At 34.9% G+C, this 20,225-nt stretch overlaps 1 protein-coding gene and 1 long non-coding RNA gene across 9 annotated transcripts in view; one reads left to right on the top strand and one right to left on the bottom strand.

Annotated features, from left to right (window-relative positions):
* The window catches only part of LOC121370647, a 21,114-nt gene extending 2,164 nt beyond the window's left edge, over positions 1-18,950 (top strand). Inside the window, exon 3 of the long non-coding RNA XR_005957710.1 lies at positions 18,393-18,950. This is a non-coding gene — a long non-coding RNA (uncharacterized LOC121370647). The remainder of the gene's footprint in view (positions 1-18,392) is intronic.
* Positions 14,361-20,225, bottom strand: part of LOC121370646 (rRNA-processing protein FCF1 homolog) — a 66,310-nt gene continuing 60,445 nt past the window's right edge. For all 8 annotated transcript variants that reach the window (XM_041496023.1, XM_041496021.1, XM_041496020.1 and 5 more), the window contains 3 exons: positions 16,021-16,108; positions 14,995-15,089; positions 14,361-14,615 (listed from right to left, as the gene is read on the bottom strand). In XM_041496023.1, the coding sequence (XP_041351957.1) occupies positions 14,567-14,615; positions 14,995-15,089; positions 16,021-16,108 (232 nt within the window). In that variant the 3' untranslated portion in view covers positions 14,361-14,566. The remainder of the gene's footprint in view (positions 14,616-14,994; positions 15,090-16,020; positions 16,109-20,225) is intronic.

The raw sequence follows: 20,225 nt of genomic DNA, 5'->3' as shown, positions 1-20,225 counted from the left end.
GTACAACTAGAATATGTAAGCAAATCCCTGTCAACCTTCCCAGTTGTTTTAATATATTTCTTTAACTTGGGCTAAAATTCCGATTTTACAATGCCGAGCATACGAAACGTCACCCCCATGTTGCCATCTATACTAAAGTCGATGGAAACCACTGCTATTGGTTTCTATGTATCACACTAAGTGTACAACTAGAATATGTAAACAAATCCCTGTCAACCTTCCCAGTTTTTTTAATATATTTTTTTAACTTGGGCTAAAATTCCGATTTTACAATGCCGAGCATACGAAAAGTCACCCCCATGTTGCCATCTATACTAAAGTCGATGGAAACCACTGCTATTGGTTTCTATGTATCAAACTAAGTGTACAACTAGAATATGTAAACAAATCCCTGTCAACCTTCCCAGTTTTTTTAATATATTTCTTTAACTTGGGCTAAAATTCCGATTTTACAATGCCGAGCATACGAAACGTCACCCCCATGTTGCCATCTATACTAAAGTCGATGGAAACCACTGCTATTGGTTTCTATGTATCACACTAAGTGTACAACTAGAATATGTAAACAAATCCCTGTCAACCTTCCCAGTTTTTTAATATATTTTTTTAACTTGGGCTAAAATTCTGATTTTACAATGCCGAGCATACGAAAAGTCACCCCCATGTTGCCATCTATACTAAAGTCGATGGAAACCACTGCTATTGGTTTCTATGTATCACACTAAGTGTACAACTAGAATATGTAAACAAATCCCTGTCAACCTTCCCAGTTTTTTAAATATATTTTTTTAACTTGGGCTAAAATTCCGATTTTACAATGCCGAGCATACGAAAAGTCACCCCCATGTTGCCATCTATACTAAAGTCGATGGAAACCACTGCTATTGGTTTCTATGTATCACACTAAGTGTACAACTAGAATATGTAAACAAATCCCTGTCAACCTTCCCAGTTTTTTTATGTAATATATTTTTTTAACTTGGGCTAAAATTCCGATTTTACAATTTACATACGAAAAGCCCCCCATGTTGCATACGAAAAAAGTCAAACCACTGCTATTGTTGCCATCTATACTAAAGTAAACAAATCCCTGAAAACACTGCTATTGGTTTCTATGTATCACTTGGGCTAAAATGTACAACAATAGAATATGAAACAAATCCCTGTTGCCATCTATACTAAAGTTCCCATTGGTTTTTATGTATATAAGTTACAACTTGGGCTAAAAAATCCCTGTCAACCTTTTACAATGCCGAGCATACGAAACAATGCCGAGCATACGAAAAGTCACCCCCATGTTGCCATCTATACTAAAGTCGATGGAAACCACTGCTATTGGTTTCTATGTATCACACTAAGTGTACAACTAGAATATGTAAACAAATCCCTGTCAACCTTCCCAGTTTTTTTATATATTTTTTTAACTTGGGCTAAAATTCCGATTTTTTTACAATGCCGAGCATACGAAACGTCACCCCCATGTTGCCATCTATACTAAAGTCCATGGAAACCACTGCTATTGGTTTCTATGTATCACACTAAGTGTACAACTAGAATATGTAAACAAATCCCTGTCAACCTTCCCAGTTTTTTAATATATTTTTTTAACTTGGGCTAAAATTCCAATTTTACAATGCCGAGCATACGAAACGTCACCCCCATGTTGCCATCTATACTAAAGTCGATGGAAACCACTTCTATTGCTTTCTATGTATCACACTAAGTGTACAACTAGAATATGTAAACAAATCCCTGTCAACCTTCCCAGTTTTTTAAATATATTTTTTTAACTTGGGCTAAAATTCCGATTTTACAATGCCGAGCATACGAAACGTCACCCCCATGTTGCCATCTATACTAAAGTCGATGGAAACCACTGCTATTGGTTTCTATGTATCATACTAAGTGTACAACTAGAATATGTAAACAAATCCCTGTCAACCTTCCCAGTTTTTTTAATATATTTTTTTTTAACTTGGGCTAAAATTCTGATCTTACAATGCCGAGCATACGAAACGTCACCCCCATGTTGCCATCTATACTAAAGTCGATGGAAACCACTGCTATTGGTTTCTATGTATCATACTAAGTGTACAACTAGAATATGTAAACAAATCCCTGTCAACCTTCCCAGTTTTTTTTTAAAATATATTTTTTTAACTTGGGCTAAAATTCCGATTTTACAATGCCGAGCATACGAAACGTCACCCCCATGTTGCCATCTATACTAAAGTCGATGGAAACCACTGCTATTGCTTTCTATGTATCACACTAAGTGTACAACTAGAATATGTAAACAAATCCCTGTCAACCTTCCCAGTTTTTTAAATATATTTTTTTAACTTGGGCTAAAATTCCGATTTTACAATGCCGAGCATACGAAAAGTCACCCCCATGTTGCCATCTATACTAAAGTCGATGGAAACCACTGCTATTGGTTTCTATGTATCAAACTACTACTAAGTGTACAACTAGAATATGTAAACAAATCCCTGTCAACCTTCCCAGTTTTTTAATATATTTTTTTAACTTGGGCTAAAATTCCGATTTTACAATGCCGAGCATACGAAAAGTCACCCCCATGTTGCCATCTATACTAAAGTCGATGGAAACCACTGCTATTGGTTTCTATGTATCACACTAAGTGTACAACTAGAATATGTAAACAAATCCCTGTCAACCTTCCCAGTTTTTTAATATATTTTTTTAACTTGGGCTAAAATTCCGATTTTACAATGCCGAGCATACAAAACGTCACCCCCATGTTGCCATCTATACTAAAGTCGATGGAAACCACTGCTATTGGTTTCTATGTATCACACTAAGTGTACAACTAGAATATGTAAACAAATCCCTGTCAACCTTCCCAGTTTTTTTAATATATTTTTTTAACTTGGGCTAAAATTCTGATTTTACAATGCCGAGCATACGAAACGTCACCCCCATGTTGCCATCTATACTAAAGTCGCTGGAAACCACTGCTATTGGTTTCTATGTATCAAACTAAGTGTATAACTGGAATATGTAAGCAAATCCCTGTCAACCTTCTTAGTTTTTTAATATATTTTATTTAACTTGGGCTAAAATTCCGATTTTACAATGTCGAGCATAGGAAACGTCACCCCCATGTTGCCATCTATACTAAAGTCGATGGAAACCACTGCTATTGGTTTCTATGTATCATACTAAGTGTACAACTAGAATATGTAAACAAATCCCTGTCAACCTTCCCAGTTTTTTAAATATATTTTTTTAACTTGGGCTAAAATTCCGATCTTACAATGCCGAGCATACGAAAAGTCACCCCCATGTTGCCATCTATACTAAAGTCGATGGAAACCACTGCTATTGGTTTCTATGTATCAAACTAAGTGTACAACTAGAATATGTAAACAAATCCCTGTCAACCTTCCCAGTTTTTTTAATATATTTTTTTAACTTGGGCTAAAATTCCGATTTTACAATGTCGAGCATACGAAACGTCACCCCCATGTTGCCATCTATACTAAAGTCCATGGAAACCACTTCTATTGCTTTCTATGTATCACACTAAGTGTACAACTAGAATATGTAAACAAATCCCTGTCAACCTTCCCAATTTTACAAATTTACTTCTCTAACTTAGGCTAAAATTCCGATTTTACAATGCCGAGCATATGAAAAGTCACCCCGATGTTGCCATCTATACTAAAGTCCACGGAAACCACTTCTATTGCATTCTATGTATCACACTAAGTGTACAACTAGAACATGTAAACAAATCCCTGTTAACCTTTCCAGTTTTTTAATATATTTTTTTAACTTGGGCTAAAATTCCAATTTTACAACGCCGAGCATACGAAACGTCACCCCCATGTTGCCATCTATACTAAAGGCGATGGAAACCACTGCTATTGGTTTCTATGTATCAAACTAAGTGTACAAGTAGAATATGTAAACAAATCCCTGTCAACCTTCCCAGTTGTTTTAATATATTTCTTTAACTTGGGCTAAAATTCCGATTTTACAATGTCGAGCATAGGAAACGTCACCCCCATGTTGCCATCTATACTAAAGTCGATGGAAACCACTGCTATTGGTTTCTATGTATCATACTAAGTGTACAACTAGAATATGTAAACAAATCCCTGTCAACCTTCCCAGTTTTTTTTATATATTTTTTTAACTTGGGCTAAAATTCTGATCTTACAATGCCGAGCATACGAAACGTCACCCCCATGTTGCCATCTATACTAAAGTCCACGGAAACCACTGCTATTGGTTTCTATGTATCAAACTAAGTGTACAACTAGAATATGTAAACAAATCCCTGTCAACCTTCCCAGTTTTTTAATATATTTTTTTAACTTGGGCTAAAATTCCAATTTTACAACGCCGAGCATACGAAACGTCACCCCCATGTTGCCATCTATACTAAAGGCGATGGAAACCACTTCTATTGCTTTCTATGTATCACACTAAGTGTACAACTAGAATATGTAAACAAATCCCTGTCAACCTTCCCAGTTTTTTAAATATATTTTTTTAACTTGGGCTAAAGTTCCGATTTTACAATGCCGAGCATACGAAAAGTCACCCCCATGTTGCCATCTATACTAAAGTCGAGGGAAACCACTGCTATTGGTTTCTATGTATCAAACTAAGTGTACAACTAGAATATGTAAACAAATCCCTGTCAACCTTCCCAGTTGTTTTAATATATTTCTTTAACTTGGGCTAAAATTCCGATTTTACAATGTCGAGCATACGAAACGTCACCCCCATGTTGCCATATATCCTCAAGTCCATGGAAACCACTTCTATTGCTTTCTATGTATCACACTAAGTGTACAACTAGAATATGTAAACAAATCCCTGTCAACCTTCCCAGTTTTTTAAATATATTTTTTTAACTTGGGCTAAAGTTCCGATTTTACAATGCCGAGCATACGAAAAGTCACCCCCATGTTGCCATCTATACTAAAGTCGAGGGAAACCACTGCTATTGGTTTCTATGTATCACACTATGTGTACAACTAGAATATGTAAACAAATCCCTGTCAACCTTCCCAGTTTTTTAAATATATTTTTTTAACTTGGGCTAAAATTCTGATCTTACAATGCCAAGCATACAAAAAGTCACCCACATGTTGCCATCTATACTAAAGTCGATGGAAACCACTGCTATTGGTTTCTATGTATCATACTAAGTGTACAACTAGAATATGTAAACAAATCCCTGTCAACCTTCCCAGTTTTTTTTATATATTTTTTTTTAACTTGGGCTAAAATTCTGATCTTACAATGCCAAGCATACGAAAAGTCACCCACATGTTGCCATCTATACTAAAGTCGATGGAAACCACTGCTATTGGTTTCTATGTATCACACTAAGTGTACAACTAGAATATGTAAACAAATCCCTGTCAACCTTCCCAATTTTACAAATTTACTTCTCTAACTTAGGCTAAAATTCCGATTTTACAATGCCGAGCATACGAAACGTCACCCCCATGTTGCCATCTATACTAAAGTCGATGGAAACCACTGCTATTGGTTTCTATGTATCATACTAAGTGTACAACTAGAATATGTAAACAAATCCCTGTCAACCTTCCCAGTTTTTTTAATATATTTTTTTAACTTGGGCTAAAATTCTGATCTTACAATGCCGAGCATACGAAACGTCACCCCCATGTTGCCATCTATACTAAAGTCCACGGAAACCACTGCTATTGGTTTCTATGTATCAAACTAAGTGTATAACTAGAATATATAAACAAATCCCTGTTAACCTTTCCAGTTTTTTAATATATTTTTTTAACTTGGGCTAAAATTCCAATTTTACAACGCCGAGCATACGAAACGTCACCCCCATGTTGCCATCTATACTAAAGGCGATGGAAACCACTTCTATTGCTTTCTATGTATCACACTAAGTGTACAACTAGAATATGTAAACAAATCCCTGTCAACCTTCCCAGTTTTTTAAATATATTTTTTTAACTTGGGCTAAAGTTCCGATTTTACAATGCCGAGCATACGAAAAGTCACCCCATGTTGCCATCTATACTAAAGTCGAGGGAAACCACTGCTATTGGTTTCTATGTATCACACTAAGTGTACAACTAGAATATGTAAACAAATCCCTGTCAACCTTCCCAGTTTTTTAAATATATTTTTTTAACTTGGGCTAAAATTCTGATCTTACAATGCCAAGCATACAAAAAGTCACCCACATGTTGCCATCTATACTAAAGTCGATGTAAACCACTGCTATTGGTTTCTATGTATCATACTAAGTGTACAACTAGAATATGTAAACAAATCCATGTCAACCTTGCCAGTTTTTTATATATACCTTATAAGAACCTTTATTTTAATTTATTTTCTCACCAGATGCTCTTAATCTATTTAGTGTATCACCGCTGTCCACTAGAATGTATCATGTAAATTGAACTCTGGACACCAACTAAAAACACAATAACTGAATCAGTCTGTTAATTATACTGACAGTGTCAATGTTTCTCCACCACACAACTGTAACCTCAGTAATACATTTGGTCTCTCCACTACTGTTGTTTCAATGTTCTTTGATCTCCCTGTCATTCTACTCCTCTGGCAACTTCACAACTCCAGGCAACATCACAACTCCGGAAAAAGTTCACACCTTTGAAAAACTTCACACCTCTGTAAGTACTGGTTGTATAAGTCAGTTGTTAATGATTCCATCCTCGTAATGTTCATTAACGTTTCTTCTCATTACAAAGATTGCCGGTACTGTTCATTTAATTACAGAATTGTTTTAAACAAATGTATGTCGTAATCACGCAACATGGAATTCCGTTGCTTTCTTTCGTTTTCTAATATATTTACTGCTTACATCCATATACGTACACATGTCCAACATGACTGCCTTATTTTAACTGTTTATATGGATGAATTTTGCATAATTTTTCCTGATTTTGTCCTATCGTCATTTATTATATCTTTGTATCTCTGTGCAAAATGCATAATTAATAATGTGTAGAATATTATTTTCCTCGAAATATCCCTTCATCTCTTATGAACAATCTTCATTTCCCATCCATCTGCATTTCTAAGTATATAGTTCCTCAACATATTAAATATGTAAGTCTGTTAAAACAACTATATACACTTCTGTCGGATGTTAGTGTTTCAAAGTCTTGTAATATTTTGCACCTTTCTTTTGGAACTTAATCCTGTTGATTCACAATCCTGTTACTTGACAGTCTTGTCGATTCACTACTTTTACTTGACAATCCAGTTGAAATCTGTCAATCCTGTCTGTTTACAATTCTGTAAAACTTTGACAGTTGACAATCCTGTCGGCGACGCCATTTGTGGCCGAGTGCATAAAGCACGCTCACACAAAAACTACACAAGTTCGATCTCGATTATATTCTTTAATCCATGATGATAGCATATAAACAATGTATATGATATGGAGAGTTGGCCCCAAACGTCTTTCTCTCTTGCTGGATATTCTCAGTCTCTTATCTCGGTCTCTCTCTCAGTCTATCGAAAGCATGAACATAGTATAAATGAATGAATGAACCATTGTAAACAATGTAAAGTGTTAAGGAGAAATATGATAATCATATTCATTTCCCTCATCCTCATTTGTACTTTTCCTATAGTCCAGTAGTCTATATATCAGTGTAATTTATTTAGTGTGTCTATTTGCTACACACACACAATTTGGCAGTGTACACATCTTTGGACAGTTTTAAGCCAGCCAATCCAGAAAAACCGCAGCTCCTTCTTCCTTTTCAATCATCCACCCTCTACCAATTAATAGGACTTTGCACATTCGGTTGTTGCTCCAGACACTACCCTCAATATTTTTCACATCAAGGTCTGAAGCAGTGTCTATAACCTGGAGGCTGATGACCGTTTACCTCAACTTTCATCACACAAAATAGAATGTACCCGAGATCACTGACCTAAGTGTATGATGCACTGATGACACAGAAGAGACGTGTGAATGCCTTTACTTTGGAATTTTTAGTTCTCTGGGGGAATCTATTGCTGACCCAACTAAAAACAAATGTCCTGGGTCTCCTGAAACTGGTCACCGATTTCTAGGCACTTGCCCTACCTTTGGCGGCAAATTAGTGGCTAAAGTAGCTTTGTTAGTCTTTCGAAGTAATAAATCAGGTGTGAACAGAGCTCACGGTAATGGTCCAAGGGATTGAGGTAAAATACCATCCATTTGGAGTGTGTGTCCTTGTCCTTGTTCATTTGGAGTTTATGTCATTGTCAAGGATGCAACAAAACAAAGACCTGCTTTTATGGGGACTTCTTTTTATAATGCTAAACTTCTACATCATGTTAAGTTTTCATCACGTTTTGGAATTGGTTTGCTGGTAGGTCTTTTTCTAGTCTCTGACACTTAAAGGCTTTCATGTGTCCAAATGTTGTGATATCTCTGGGAGCTACCTTTGCAGTAGAAATGCTAATGAGGTCCTACACTTCTGTGAATGGAAGGAAGGAAATGTTTTATTTAACGACACAACACATTTTATTTAGTTATACGATTAGCAGCAAGGGATCTTTTATTTGCACCATCCCACAGACAAGATACCACATACCACGATCTTTGATATACCAGTCTGAACTGGCTGGAACGAAATATAGCCCAATGGACCCACTGACGGGTATCAATCCCAGACCGACCGCATTCAAGCGAATGCTTTACCACTGGGCTACGTCCCGCCCCTTTTTTGTGAATGGGCCTATCCTTGATGACAAAAACAACTGCTGAAACTGCTTCCTGGTCTTTTTTTATTCTTGGTCAGTAAGTATGATGGAAGTTTGATTGTTACCTTTTAACTGACCTAGGGATGTACTGCTGGGTTCAGCTGTTAATAATACTGTTTGATAACTCCAACATTCAGGCTCTGCCTCCAGGGGTCCGAGTATCTTTATTGTGACCCCAGTGGTCTAGTTAACAGGAATCCACCCAAAATGTTTTTTGCTGGACATATGCACTGAGAAGTAGGCCATGTTTCAAGCTAAATTCTTATCAGGATTGATCTCTGGGAAATTCGTCTCCAGACCTGTCATGTCATGTCATAGGGTTTTACGTGGTCATTCAGAACAAGCTGTTGTAGCGCACGCCTGTCATGGGCACAAGAGCCGGCCTTGGCCGGCTCCTCCGTCCATGACAGGAAAGGTGGGGGGAGGGGAGAGGAGAGGAGGGATCACCTGCACTGGCGGGTACAAGGGAGCACCAGCAGCTCGATAGAATCGGTAGCAGGCGGGTGGGGTGGTGGTGGTGGTGCTATGGAATTTTGAATGGAGCCGTTAATGCCAAAGAGAAAAGGTGCGCAATTTTGATTGAGGAAATTTGGCGCAATTTTGAACGGTCGGTCGAAAGATAAATGGCTGAGCTAATATAAGTTTTGATATTAGTGAATCGAGAGTAGCTCGATCTCCAGACCAAAGTTTGGGGCTATATATAGGTACCTGGCATAGTTGATCTTATCATAAGCGAAACACCATGAGATCATAGTTCTTATGGCATTAAGGAGCACATTCCAGTTTCCAAAATGAAAAGCACACAGAAGGCCAAGCATATGTATTACATCCTCTAGCACATGTATGTGTGACATCCAGTATGTGGATAGCTCTCTATTGTTGTGAATTACGTGTTCTATTAAATATATCCACATTGTTATCAACTCACCTAAGAGTGGACTTTATAAGACACTATTGAATTTCTGTTCAAATCTGCAACCATGCTAAGAATGATGATCAAATCACTGGTGCCTTAAACATTGTCCTTCACCCACATTATAAATCCCCCTTACAGTACTAATTTCGTAATGGTTTCTTATGTACCCCAACAACATAATTGCAGTGGTTACATTCATGGACCCAAATGATGGACACCTTAGAAGAATGTTTAAAATATGCAAAGTAGCTTTTACAAAAAGCATTTGATCCATAACTACCATAATCTTTCAACAAGTAGTTTCTCCCTGATTAGTTCTGTTTGAAGATTTCAAACACTGTGGTTAACTTTTGTGGCTGGTGTGTTGAGAAGGGCAGATACCCAGCATCTTCGGAGTTTGGCATCTGGTTGAAGATAAATCTGTTCTACACTGGGATTCGCTGATCCTCTGGACATGTTTGCCCAGCAAGGATCATCAGGTTCTTCTTACAAGCAATTTTAACAGCTTCCTTGGTTTTCTGGATATAGTTCTCTCTGGTGAGATGAAGCCATATAGGTCCATACGTGTACCAGTTACATAGATGCCCAGCACTTGGTCCTCATGTTAACAAATATCTACTTTAGTTATCGAGTCAATGGCATGTAAGTTTAGGGCAGGGTTTATGGACCACATTGTTGAAAAACTAAGGTCCAGCACACACCAAAGCTGGGTTTTGTCAGTCTAGTGCTGTCAAATTATGTTAGATCATATTCTAGTCAGTGCATATTTTTGGAGAGTGCAAATTAAATGCTACAACAGGTCCAAAAGAAGAACAAAAATAAGACAATTAAAACTCTTTTTTCTTATCTATCTCCAAAAATGTATACTATAACCGAATAGTGTTCATATACATGTATGCAATGATCATTTGAGTAAACTAGTCTAAGAATGGCAGTCTCCTTTGTGACAAAGCAAGGATCTATTGTCCAGTAAATTAAGGATATCCTTGGAAGTGGCTGTCCTCCTATAGACAAGGCACTAGATATTCATGGTGTCAACCACCATTCTGCCAGATGCATGTCCATTCGACTCTGCATTATGCAGACATACAGTCTTGATCGCGGATAACAGTTTTTGTTCAGATTTATTATATTGCACCTCCAGTTTGTGCCTGAGCATAGCGGGGTGCAGTTTACTAGTCTTCACAACTCCTAGATCAATTCCAACTAAATGTGGGGGGGGGGGGGGGGGCAATGCTCCCGACAACTTGAGGCTCAGAACATTTACTTTTCTAGCCTATATAGAAACCACAAAAATATGCTTGTGTCGCCACTGTGTTCCTACGGGCTTGTAAATTAAGTACATACACATTATAACATATTCATACATAAATATAATACACCGATCGAAAGAAATAAGACAACATGGAACTGAGGATCAAATTTTTATTCACCACTAATGTAGAAATGTCTTTATTTGATACATTTGATACAAACTTGGACTGAATGTCAGTGTCGAACTGATTGCCAGTATCACCGATGTCCGACACTATGGATTGAGAGGCATTGTCACCATTTACACCATATTGAACATACATACATACATACATACATATACATATACATATACATATAGAGACGGAGAGAGAGGTTATTACCTGACTGTCTTTCAGTATCGTCAATATCATATATTAAGAATAAAAATTGTATTATATATGCGAGCCTCTGGCTAGCATAATACATTATTTTTATTCCTAAATAAACTAGTGCATAATGTTTTTTGTTTTCTGAACTCTGGACAGCTTTCAGTGTAAAATTCCTATTGAAATGTTTTTATTTGATGACTATGAATGCATAGTCAATTATAGAGTGTCACCCTAGTACGTTTGCTTAAATGTCAATAAACATGTCGTGACCTCGATTAATTTACATCCAATTTGCAAAGTTATCAAATTGTTAAAGTATGTGATCTGAAAAATATTACATACTTTCATTGCACTGAAAATGTAAGATATTATATGAGTGTATATATACAACAATGTATATTTGCTGTTACTATGTGTGTGATCCGTTGCTTCTTTCCATCACTGGGATTTAATAGACAGTGGTAATCGCTCGCCTGACACACAACCGGTCAAGGATTGATCCCAATCGTTGGGCCCATTGGGTTATTTCTTGTTCCAGCCAGTGCACCAAAAACTGGTATATCAGAGGTAATGGAATGGTGCATATAAAAGATCTCTTGCTAATAATGGAAAAATGTAGCAGGTTTTCTAAGACTATGTATGTCTGAATTACCAAATGTTTGACATCCAATAGCCAAAAATTAATCAATCAATAAGCTCTAGAAAGCAAACAAACATTTAACTTTTTGGAGGGTGCATTTTAAATGGAACAAATTTACATAGTTCTAGATGAAAAATCATGATTCCGAATTTTGATGAGTTCTTTCGAACCCCTCTAACCTATAGGCATATATGTATACAGTGCTGTCCGGTGTATCGGCGCACCTAAGCATTCAAGGACCATTTTCTATGTGAACACTGTGAAATACTTAATAAAATGTGTCTCTAACCATTGAAGCAGTGCATAATCTGAAATACACTACAAATTGTTTTATGTCTGTAGTAAATAAACATTTTAAAATGGTGCATAAATATAAGCACTCCCTTGTATCCAAAACGATTTGCATGTCCTGTGATTCAGCGCAGTAGATGTGGATCGTTGACCCCGCTATTTATTGACCACCCATGACCTCATTTTGTAGCCCATGAACAGTACACTATTGTCCCAGGATTATTTTAGTACTTTTTTGTTTTGTCTTGTTAAAAATATTACCATGAAAATGAATGATCACACATGACCCATTTCATGATCAGTTTCGGAATCGCAGATGCATACATGTTCTTTGTCATGCATGGCTAAGATGCCTAGCCACATGGATTTTTTTCTCTCAGTAAATTGTGCACATGCATGGGTCTTATTTCGCTTTTTTTTGGTAACAATGTGACAATTGTGAACAGGAATGACTGTCAATTAAGGTGAAAAACTTTCGTTTTGTTTGCATTTGTCTGCGTTTTCCTTTTCAATTTAAATAAAAATAAAAAATAAAATTTTATACCATGCACTATAATTTTAAAAATGCAGGAAAGGTGTTTTTAGACTGGTGTTAACATTCTTAATATCAATAAGGCTAACCTACTTCATGTTTATATACATGAAAACAGGTGAATGATTTATTTTGAAATTATGATATAATTATTGATAATTCTAATATATTTTTTTAATTGCACCCTTAACAATCAATATGTTGATACTTGATTACTCACTGAAAAAGGGTTTGAACTTTAATTTGTTAAAAACACCGACAACATGACAGCTTCCTAAGCATATTTAAGCAAAATACGACATGCGCCGAATCAACGGACGCGCTGACACACCGGACACAGTTGTACTGTAATATTATAAAAACAATACATTTAATACATAAGTATATTTTAAAAATCTAGTTGTGCTTCTGTTTTGCTTCAGGTAATGATACTATAAAAAGGGGAGGAGACATTTAATTTTAAACTGAAATGGTAAAAAAACCTACTCCCAAAAACCCTTAATAAAGTGCTGTTGGGATTAGACAGGCAAACATAAAATATAAAATGTCCCATGTTTTGATGATGACATCACGATCTTAAGTGATGGTGAGTAACCTTTTGTAAGACAAAAAATAGCCATAGTTTAAAATGTGATGAGAAGTCATTAAATAAATGTTCCTTTGGTTTTAGTCAACAATTTTTTTCAACAGTGCTGGAATATATATTATATATTTTCAGTTTTGGTTGTATTAAAATTGTGTTTGATCATTTGCATTAAAATGTTTGTAGTAAAGTGCACTGACGATTCTGCAAGTATCATGGAAGTACCGGTATGTGATTCAGTTAGTCTTTTTGATGTTCCATGTAGATATGTATCATTTAGCCACACGGAAAAAGCAACTGGGTAGCCTTTAAACAAAAAGACAGTCTCAAAATCAGTCCAATATAGTGCAATTCCATTACGCTGATGTCAAATGATAATTACAAATGGTGATCGATTAATAGCAAATCTGCACAGTACTAACTACAATAGTCATATACAGTCAAACTTCAATAACTCCACCTTTGATCTCTCGAAAATTTCAATCTCTCGACCTGAAGCGATGGTCCCGACTGATTGCTATACAAACTAGCAATAACGGCCTTCGAAAACTCAAATTTCGAACACTCGATCTCTCAACCTAATTCTTTGGTCCCGCCATAAAGATTTAATAGATTATGCACCTCTAAAACTTGACGCGTGTGGATTGATCACTGTCATTGCCCATAGTATTTTAAGACGAATGAATTGTCAATCAGGACAATTAGATGAAGCCCGGCTGTTTTGGATGGTAATTACAGAACAGATCGCCGACTAAGCGGAAGGAACTGATCTTGTCTTTGGTTGTGGGTGTTCGTACATGGCGGACAGCCTTGCTACGTAATACATAATTACAGACACAGTCTGGTTAACTTCAAAGAGCACTTGTAATAACTGTAAGTGTCGTTTCTTTTTTTTTCTTTCTTTTATAAATGTTAGTTCCTGATTTGCAGTAATTCTTTTTAATTATTTTTCTTATCTAAAATAATAAAAATAATTTAAAATAATTTGGTAAAAAAACAAATGTACCGAGTGTTATTTGGCATTCAGTGTTATTTATTAGTTACGTTTTGCCATGTTTTGACATCTGCAAAATACATCAACGTTCATTATATCATTTACTTCCTGTTTCAAATTTGAACTCTTATACATAAATTTCGGAACAAGTGGAAAGGTATTTTTGTAACAAAATATTCATCTACAATAAATTTTCTTTTAAAAAGTGAGTTTGCACAGCTATCATGTTTTGGGAGCTCCAAATGCATCAGGCATCCTTTCAATAGAGTATCTGAAATAGTACAAATAGTAAAGATGGTCAGCCACAATACAATTAATACTGCTACAGATTAAAAGCACACACATATTTCAGAACATTTTTAATAAACCATTTGCATTTACAAACAGACAGACAGAAGGACGTAAATGAAACCTATAGTCCCCTCCAGTTGACTAATAAAGCATGAGTGAAATATAATTCAGATATATTTTATTGGCAAAACAATTAACAAGTATTTAAATTTATGGTTTCATGGTTATCCTGGCCCCTGCCTCTCATTGTGCCTATGTAAAATCAATGACTAGTGAAAAGATATCATAACATAGAAGATACAGTAACCTACTTTACAGATATCGTTCAATAATGACAATATCACAATGTTTCAACTTACTTCCCCTTGGACAGGTACATAATTGGCACTCCAGGTACCTTCCGTATTCTCCGTCTGAGATCTTTGTCACAAGTAGCAACAATGTAACATTTGTGCTGTAATTGAAATTAATTGTATTCAATTAGGTTCACATGTATACACCTGGAAATAATTAAGCACCACCTACTTTTGACCATGTGACTTATACTTCACAAGTAATTGTGACCATTTCTTGGATGCCAAACACTAAAATTAATGTTCTCTGTAGACAGAGGATCTTGAAACAGATTGATGGCAAGTAAGACTGTCATTACATCAATATTTAATGTATTCTAAGGGAAAATAAAAAACCCCAGTAAATATGCATGAACATGTATGATAATGAACTAAATGGAGATAAAACTCTCAATATCTGGTTTAAACCCAGTCAGCATGGACAAATACTTCTAAGTGGTGGTGCTTAATTACATTGTAATTTCTAGGTGCATAAAATTTATAACAATTAATAAATACAAATAGAACTACCTTATTTGATGATTTTCTGTTATTTTCTTTAGGTACATCTGGGTATGAACAGCAAAAAACCAAAAACATTCACAAACTTGTGTGAAACGACAAAGCTGTGTATGCATTTTTTTTTCATACCCAATGAACCTAAAAGAAGTAAAGACAATCCCAAATGTAATTTGAAATATGTTAATTAATAAAAACACAAACCAGATCATATTTAATACAAATTACCACAGTGGCTATAAAGTTATATCATCAGATGAGACAATCCCTGACATGGTCCTTTCTACATTAATCGAGAAATGAACAGATTCACATTGCTACAGCTGGAACAATATGATGCCTTTAAACTGCAATGATTATAATGGAAGTTTAATTATTAAATCAATACTGCAGAAAAATGTAGTCAAATCGTTTTTTAGAAATTGACGGACTATAAAATGTGGCCATTTAAGTAAGGTGGCTACTTAAGATAGGTGACAACTTTAGCATACTTGAAACTATGAAATTATGAGAGTAAAATCAAATATGTTTTACTTGTGTGATTCGTTGGACCAAACAGTCATCGGCATATGTTCCTTTATGCAAACATGGCAAGCGTACAAATCGTGGGTCTTTGGCAATTCTGAAGAAAGCAATAAATAAAAAGCATATTAAAATTGTGAGGAACACTAGCTCTGGAAATGTGGCATATGTACTGCTACCACTTATATATTATGTATGTTTATTACTATAGAAGTCACACTTGAATGGTAAAAATATTTTCATATTTTGTCACAGAGAAAATATAACTTTTTGGTGTATGTACCATATTATTGCACCCGATAACCAATGACTTTATTAAGAAAGGGATTCAAATGATTTCTCTACTGTATATTTTGTCCAATGATGGTCTATCTGCTAAAATCCATCCACTTATGTAAGGAGATGGGTAGCGGCCAGATATTTCTAATCCTGATTCTATACAATACAACACAACACAACACAACAACACAATACAATCTTTATTTCAACCATTGTATGAGTACACTGGTTAAGGGGACAGATTCCCATTTAAAAATGAAAGAGAAAGCAAACATATGATTCTCAGAGTTGGATAATAATTTGTATGTTTCAAGTTTCGGAGAATTATATATTTTGTTTGTTAGATAGTTTTTGAATGATGTAGACTGTTTATCTTTAAGGATATGTACAATGTGTCACTTCTTTTGTGCTTTTAAATTCAAATTGGAAATAAAGCCTACTTCATTGAAATTTTAATTAAAAAAAGGTTGTGAATTAGCATAGGGCCTTGCAAATTCTATTGTATAAAATAAATGTAGAGTACTGAATATGCAGACACTGTCTACTAGACTACCATTTGTTCATTAATTTGAACAAATGTCCATTAAATAATTATAATTAAGAGTTTTAGTATCTCAAAAATTGCAAAACATCTAAAACAAATTATGTACAGCTTCAAGTTGTGGATGGCATGTACTGCAGTAAAGTCAACACAAAGTGGAAATGATATTGCTGTCACATCAAATTTCATATTTGTTTTTACGTGGTTTCTGAATCAATCGTAATATTAATGCAAAAAAATTCACATTTACTGCTTTGTTTTGTCCAGCAATAGTCCAGCAAGCTATGTGTGACACGCTATTAAAACAAACAAAGATCAAACTTATAATACATTTATAAAATAACTGGAGCACAATTCATCTTAGTGGGCATTTCATGGTAATTTTTTGTGACGGACTTGACATTTTGACACCATAAAACTATGTTTCCATGGAAACTTCTGCATATTTTTTTTTTTACATTTTGTATTAATAGAAACCATGTAAGAGATGTTTACTTCACCCAAGAAAACAAAAAGTTTGGTACTTGTATTTTGGGTAAATTTACATATTAATGAGTGTGACAGACGTGACATTATTTGGACGCAAGAAATTTTTGTGCAGTTCAACCTATAAACTCTGCTCTCCTATATCTTCTATTCCATATTCCAGTAATTATTTTGTTAGGTCACTATACTGTTTTATGATGGCATTGCAGAGAAAATAAATAGTTGATATAATTTAATAATCAATTATTAATCAATGAAGGTACCGTGACGCACATGATATTTTGTCAAGATTCAAAGTTACCTCATAAAATGACAGAAAGCTTGATACAAAACATAATGATGACATCTGATTAAACTTTGTAATGTACAACAAATCATAACTATATATTATACTAGTAGAATATCTCCTACAGTGGCTAAAATTTATTATTCAGACCTAATTTTCTGGAAAAGTCATACTATAATATAAAGTAAAATTAAAATGAGTAGAAATCTCTAAAAATTCTAAGTTTATGAAATCACACACTTTTGCAATGAATAATTTGACTAAAAACAATACATATGTTTAATCAATCAAAATCTTGGCACACCCTTCACAAAAATTATTTTCAAATTTCATCAATTTCACATGAAATTCTTCAAAATTAAATTCACAATATTTTAAAACAGATAAAGAAGTAGGAAAATACATGAGGTTTCTCTTTTAACTTTATAACGTTGAGAGACAAATAGACTTTTATTATCAAAAATGTGACAAACGTGACATTTCAAATTAATTATAAAAATCAATTAACTAATTACATAATTCTTGACCAAATATTTTATGCACAAGTTACAAGGGTATGAAGGTTTCTGTGCCTATGGTAAAGATTTTTTTAATTGTGGATTTTTTTTATAAAGATATTAAAAACACCTAAATGTCACATCCGTCAATTTTTTTTATGTTTTGTCAAAAAAATCCTTACAAAGTCTCCCTGGTATAGTGTACATGTCTACATTTTATATATTCAAGACCCTTATGTTTACTTTCATATGATCTAAAGCTTCCATGTAAATGTAATGCTTTTTATTTTCTCAGTCGCAGACAAATACCATGAAATGCTCCATAGGCAAGACAGAGTAATTGTCTAATAGTCCAGCAAAAAGTGACACGATTCATCGCACATAAATGGGTTTTAGCACCCTAATCCAGAGGTCGACTGTTTTCACTGTTCAAGTTTGCTGCAACTTTGTTGACATATCTTAGGAAGATATACTTGTAATGGTACATGCATGTAATGTTTAGCCAGATTTAGATAACTATACATGTTGGGTAAATCAATGCTGCAAAACTATGCTTTGAGTTCATCTCAACTAAAACACTTAGAACTGAAAAAAATGTTTTTATTTAAAAAAAATTAATAAAACGTCCCAAACATTTAACACAGAGACAAAGACTTTTTTTTGTTTTGGACATTACAAACATGGATGATGATGAGATGAATGGTGAAGCCGCAGTATTTCCATTTTGGTATATTGGACTACTTGACAGGGCCATGCTCCACGCTTGTTGTCAGTTGATATCAGGCCTCAGACCACAATTAATTTCGCTGTATATTTCTATATAGCCTTAGTGGCTATAACATTTGTATTAATATCAGCAGGCCCGTGGATTTTTGTATGTACTGCCTGGGGAACACATACCCTGAAAAGGACAACCCCTGTTGTCCAGCTCTTTCTCCCAGCATATTGGTTTAAACAAACACACCCTCTAAACCAGGCCGGAGTACACCCATTTTACACAAAAAGCACTACTTTTGCATGGGCCGGAATTACCACAAACAAGTCTTCAATGTCAACAAGTTATACATGTTTACAAACTACATGCTATCCCCTGTCACTTCAGTCAAATAGTTGCCACTTCATAGCTGTCTGCCATGAAATAATCACAGTCAAACAGCAGACTACTTGCGTGGTCAAATTTCCGGATTTTGGACAACCAAATGGGAAGATAACTGTAATCTGAGGCCTATCAGTCAATTTTTTCCCTTAAAAACTGGCTCACACTAATGCATTCCAATGATATACATATTAAAGCAATGCTCAGTAAGTATCAAGATGTCACCTTTAAAATGAGAGCATATAAAGGCTGTGTTAAAACACCTACCACAGTGCCTTGCCATGGCCAATTTTAGCAATGGAAACTTGAGGGACACCAACTTAAAAATGTAACAACTTTATCAAATGTTGGAATTCTTTCATACAATAAACAGCTCTTTTTTCTTCTACATATGTTCTATCTACACAGTGTTGTCTTGGAAACATTTTGAAATATTTAAAGAAAACAAATCAATCATTAGATTTTACTTCATTTTTAATGAAATATTAAACTTAAATTCAAATTTTTGAACAAAATTAAAATTTGTATCTGTAAAATTTTGCATTTTAGATATAATTGGAGGCTTATTAAAGATATGGTGACTGAATTCATGGTACCTTATTAGAAATGTGTCAGAGGGATGGTGAAAGTCACAAAATTGGGGATATTTGCAGCAAATTTTTATACACTAATTTGAGGGAAAATTAGACATGATAGGCCTCAGATTCAATTTTGACCTGCTATATTTATTGAATCTACTTCATTTACTGTATTAGACATGTAGCCACTTGGTAAAAGGCAAAACAGCCCATCTAAATGCATATTAATATGAATATGCCCAACAGATGTTACTTAGGTATACACCATACTATGTTTTTTGTTGACAACTTTAAAAATGAAGATTCTGGCACAAAATGCTGATATAAATCCTACCAATAGGTACTTGCACCATATTTTTCAGTTTCCAGTAATAACTGTAACGAGCGTAATCATGTGCCAGTTTCTTGGAGACCTCAGTGTAGTATTTCTTGATTGGAAGGATGTTTGTAGTAA

The sequence above is a fragment of the Gigantopelta aegis genome, chromosome 4 (assembly GCF_016097555.1).
Source record: "Gigantopelta aegis isolate Gae_Host chromosome 4, Gae_host_genome, whole genome shotgun sequence".
NCBI lineage: Eukaryota > Metazoa > Mollusca > Gastropoda > Neomphalida > Peltospiridae > Gigantopelta > Gigantopelta aegis.
The sequence above is the reverse complement of the archived record's forward strand: the minus strand, read 5'-3'. Positions and strand labels throughout refer to the sequence as shown.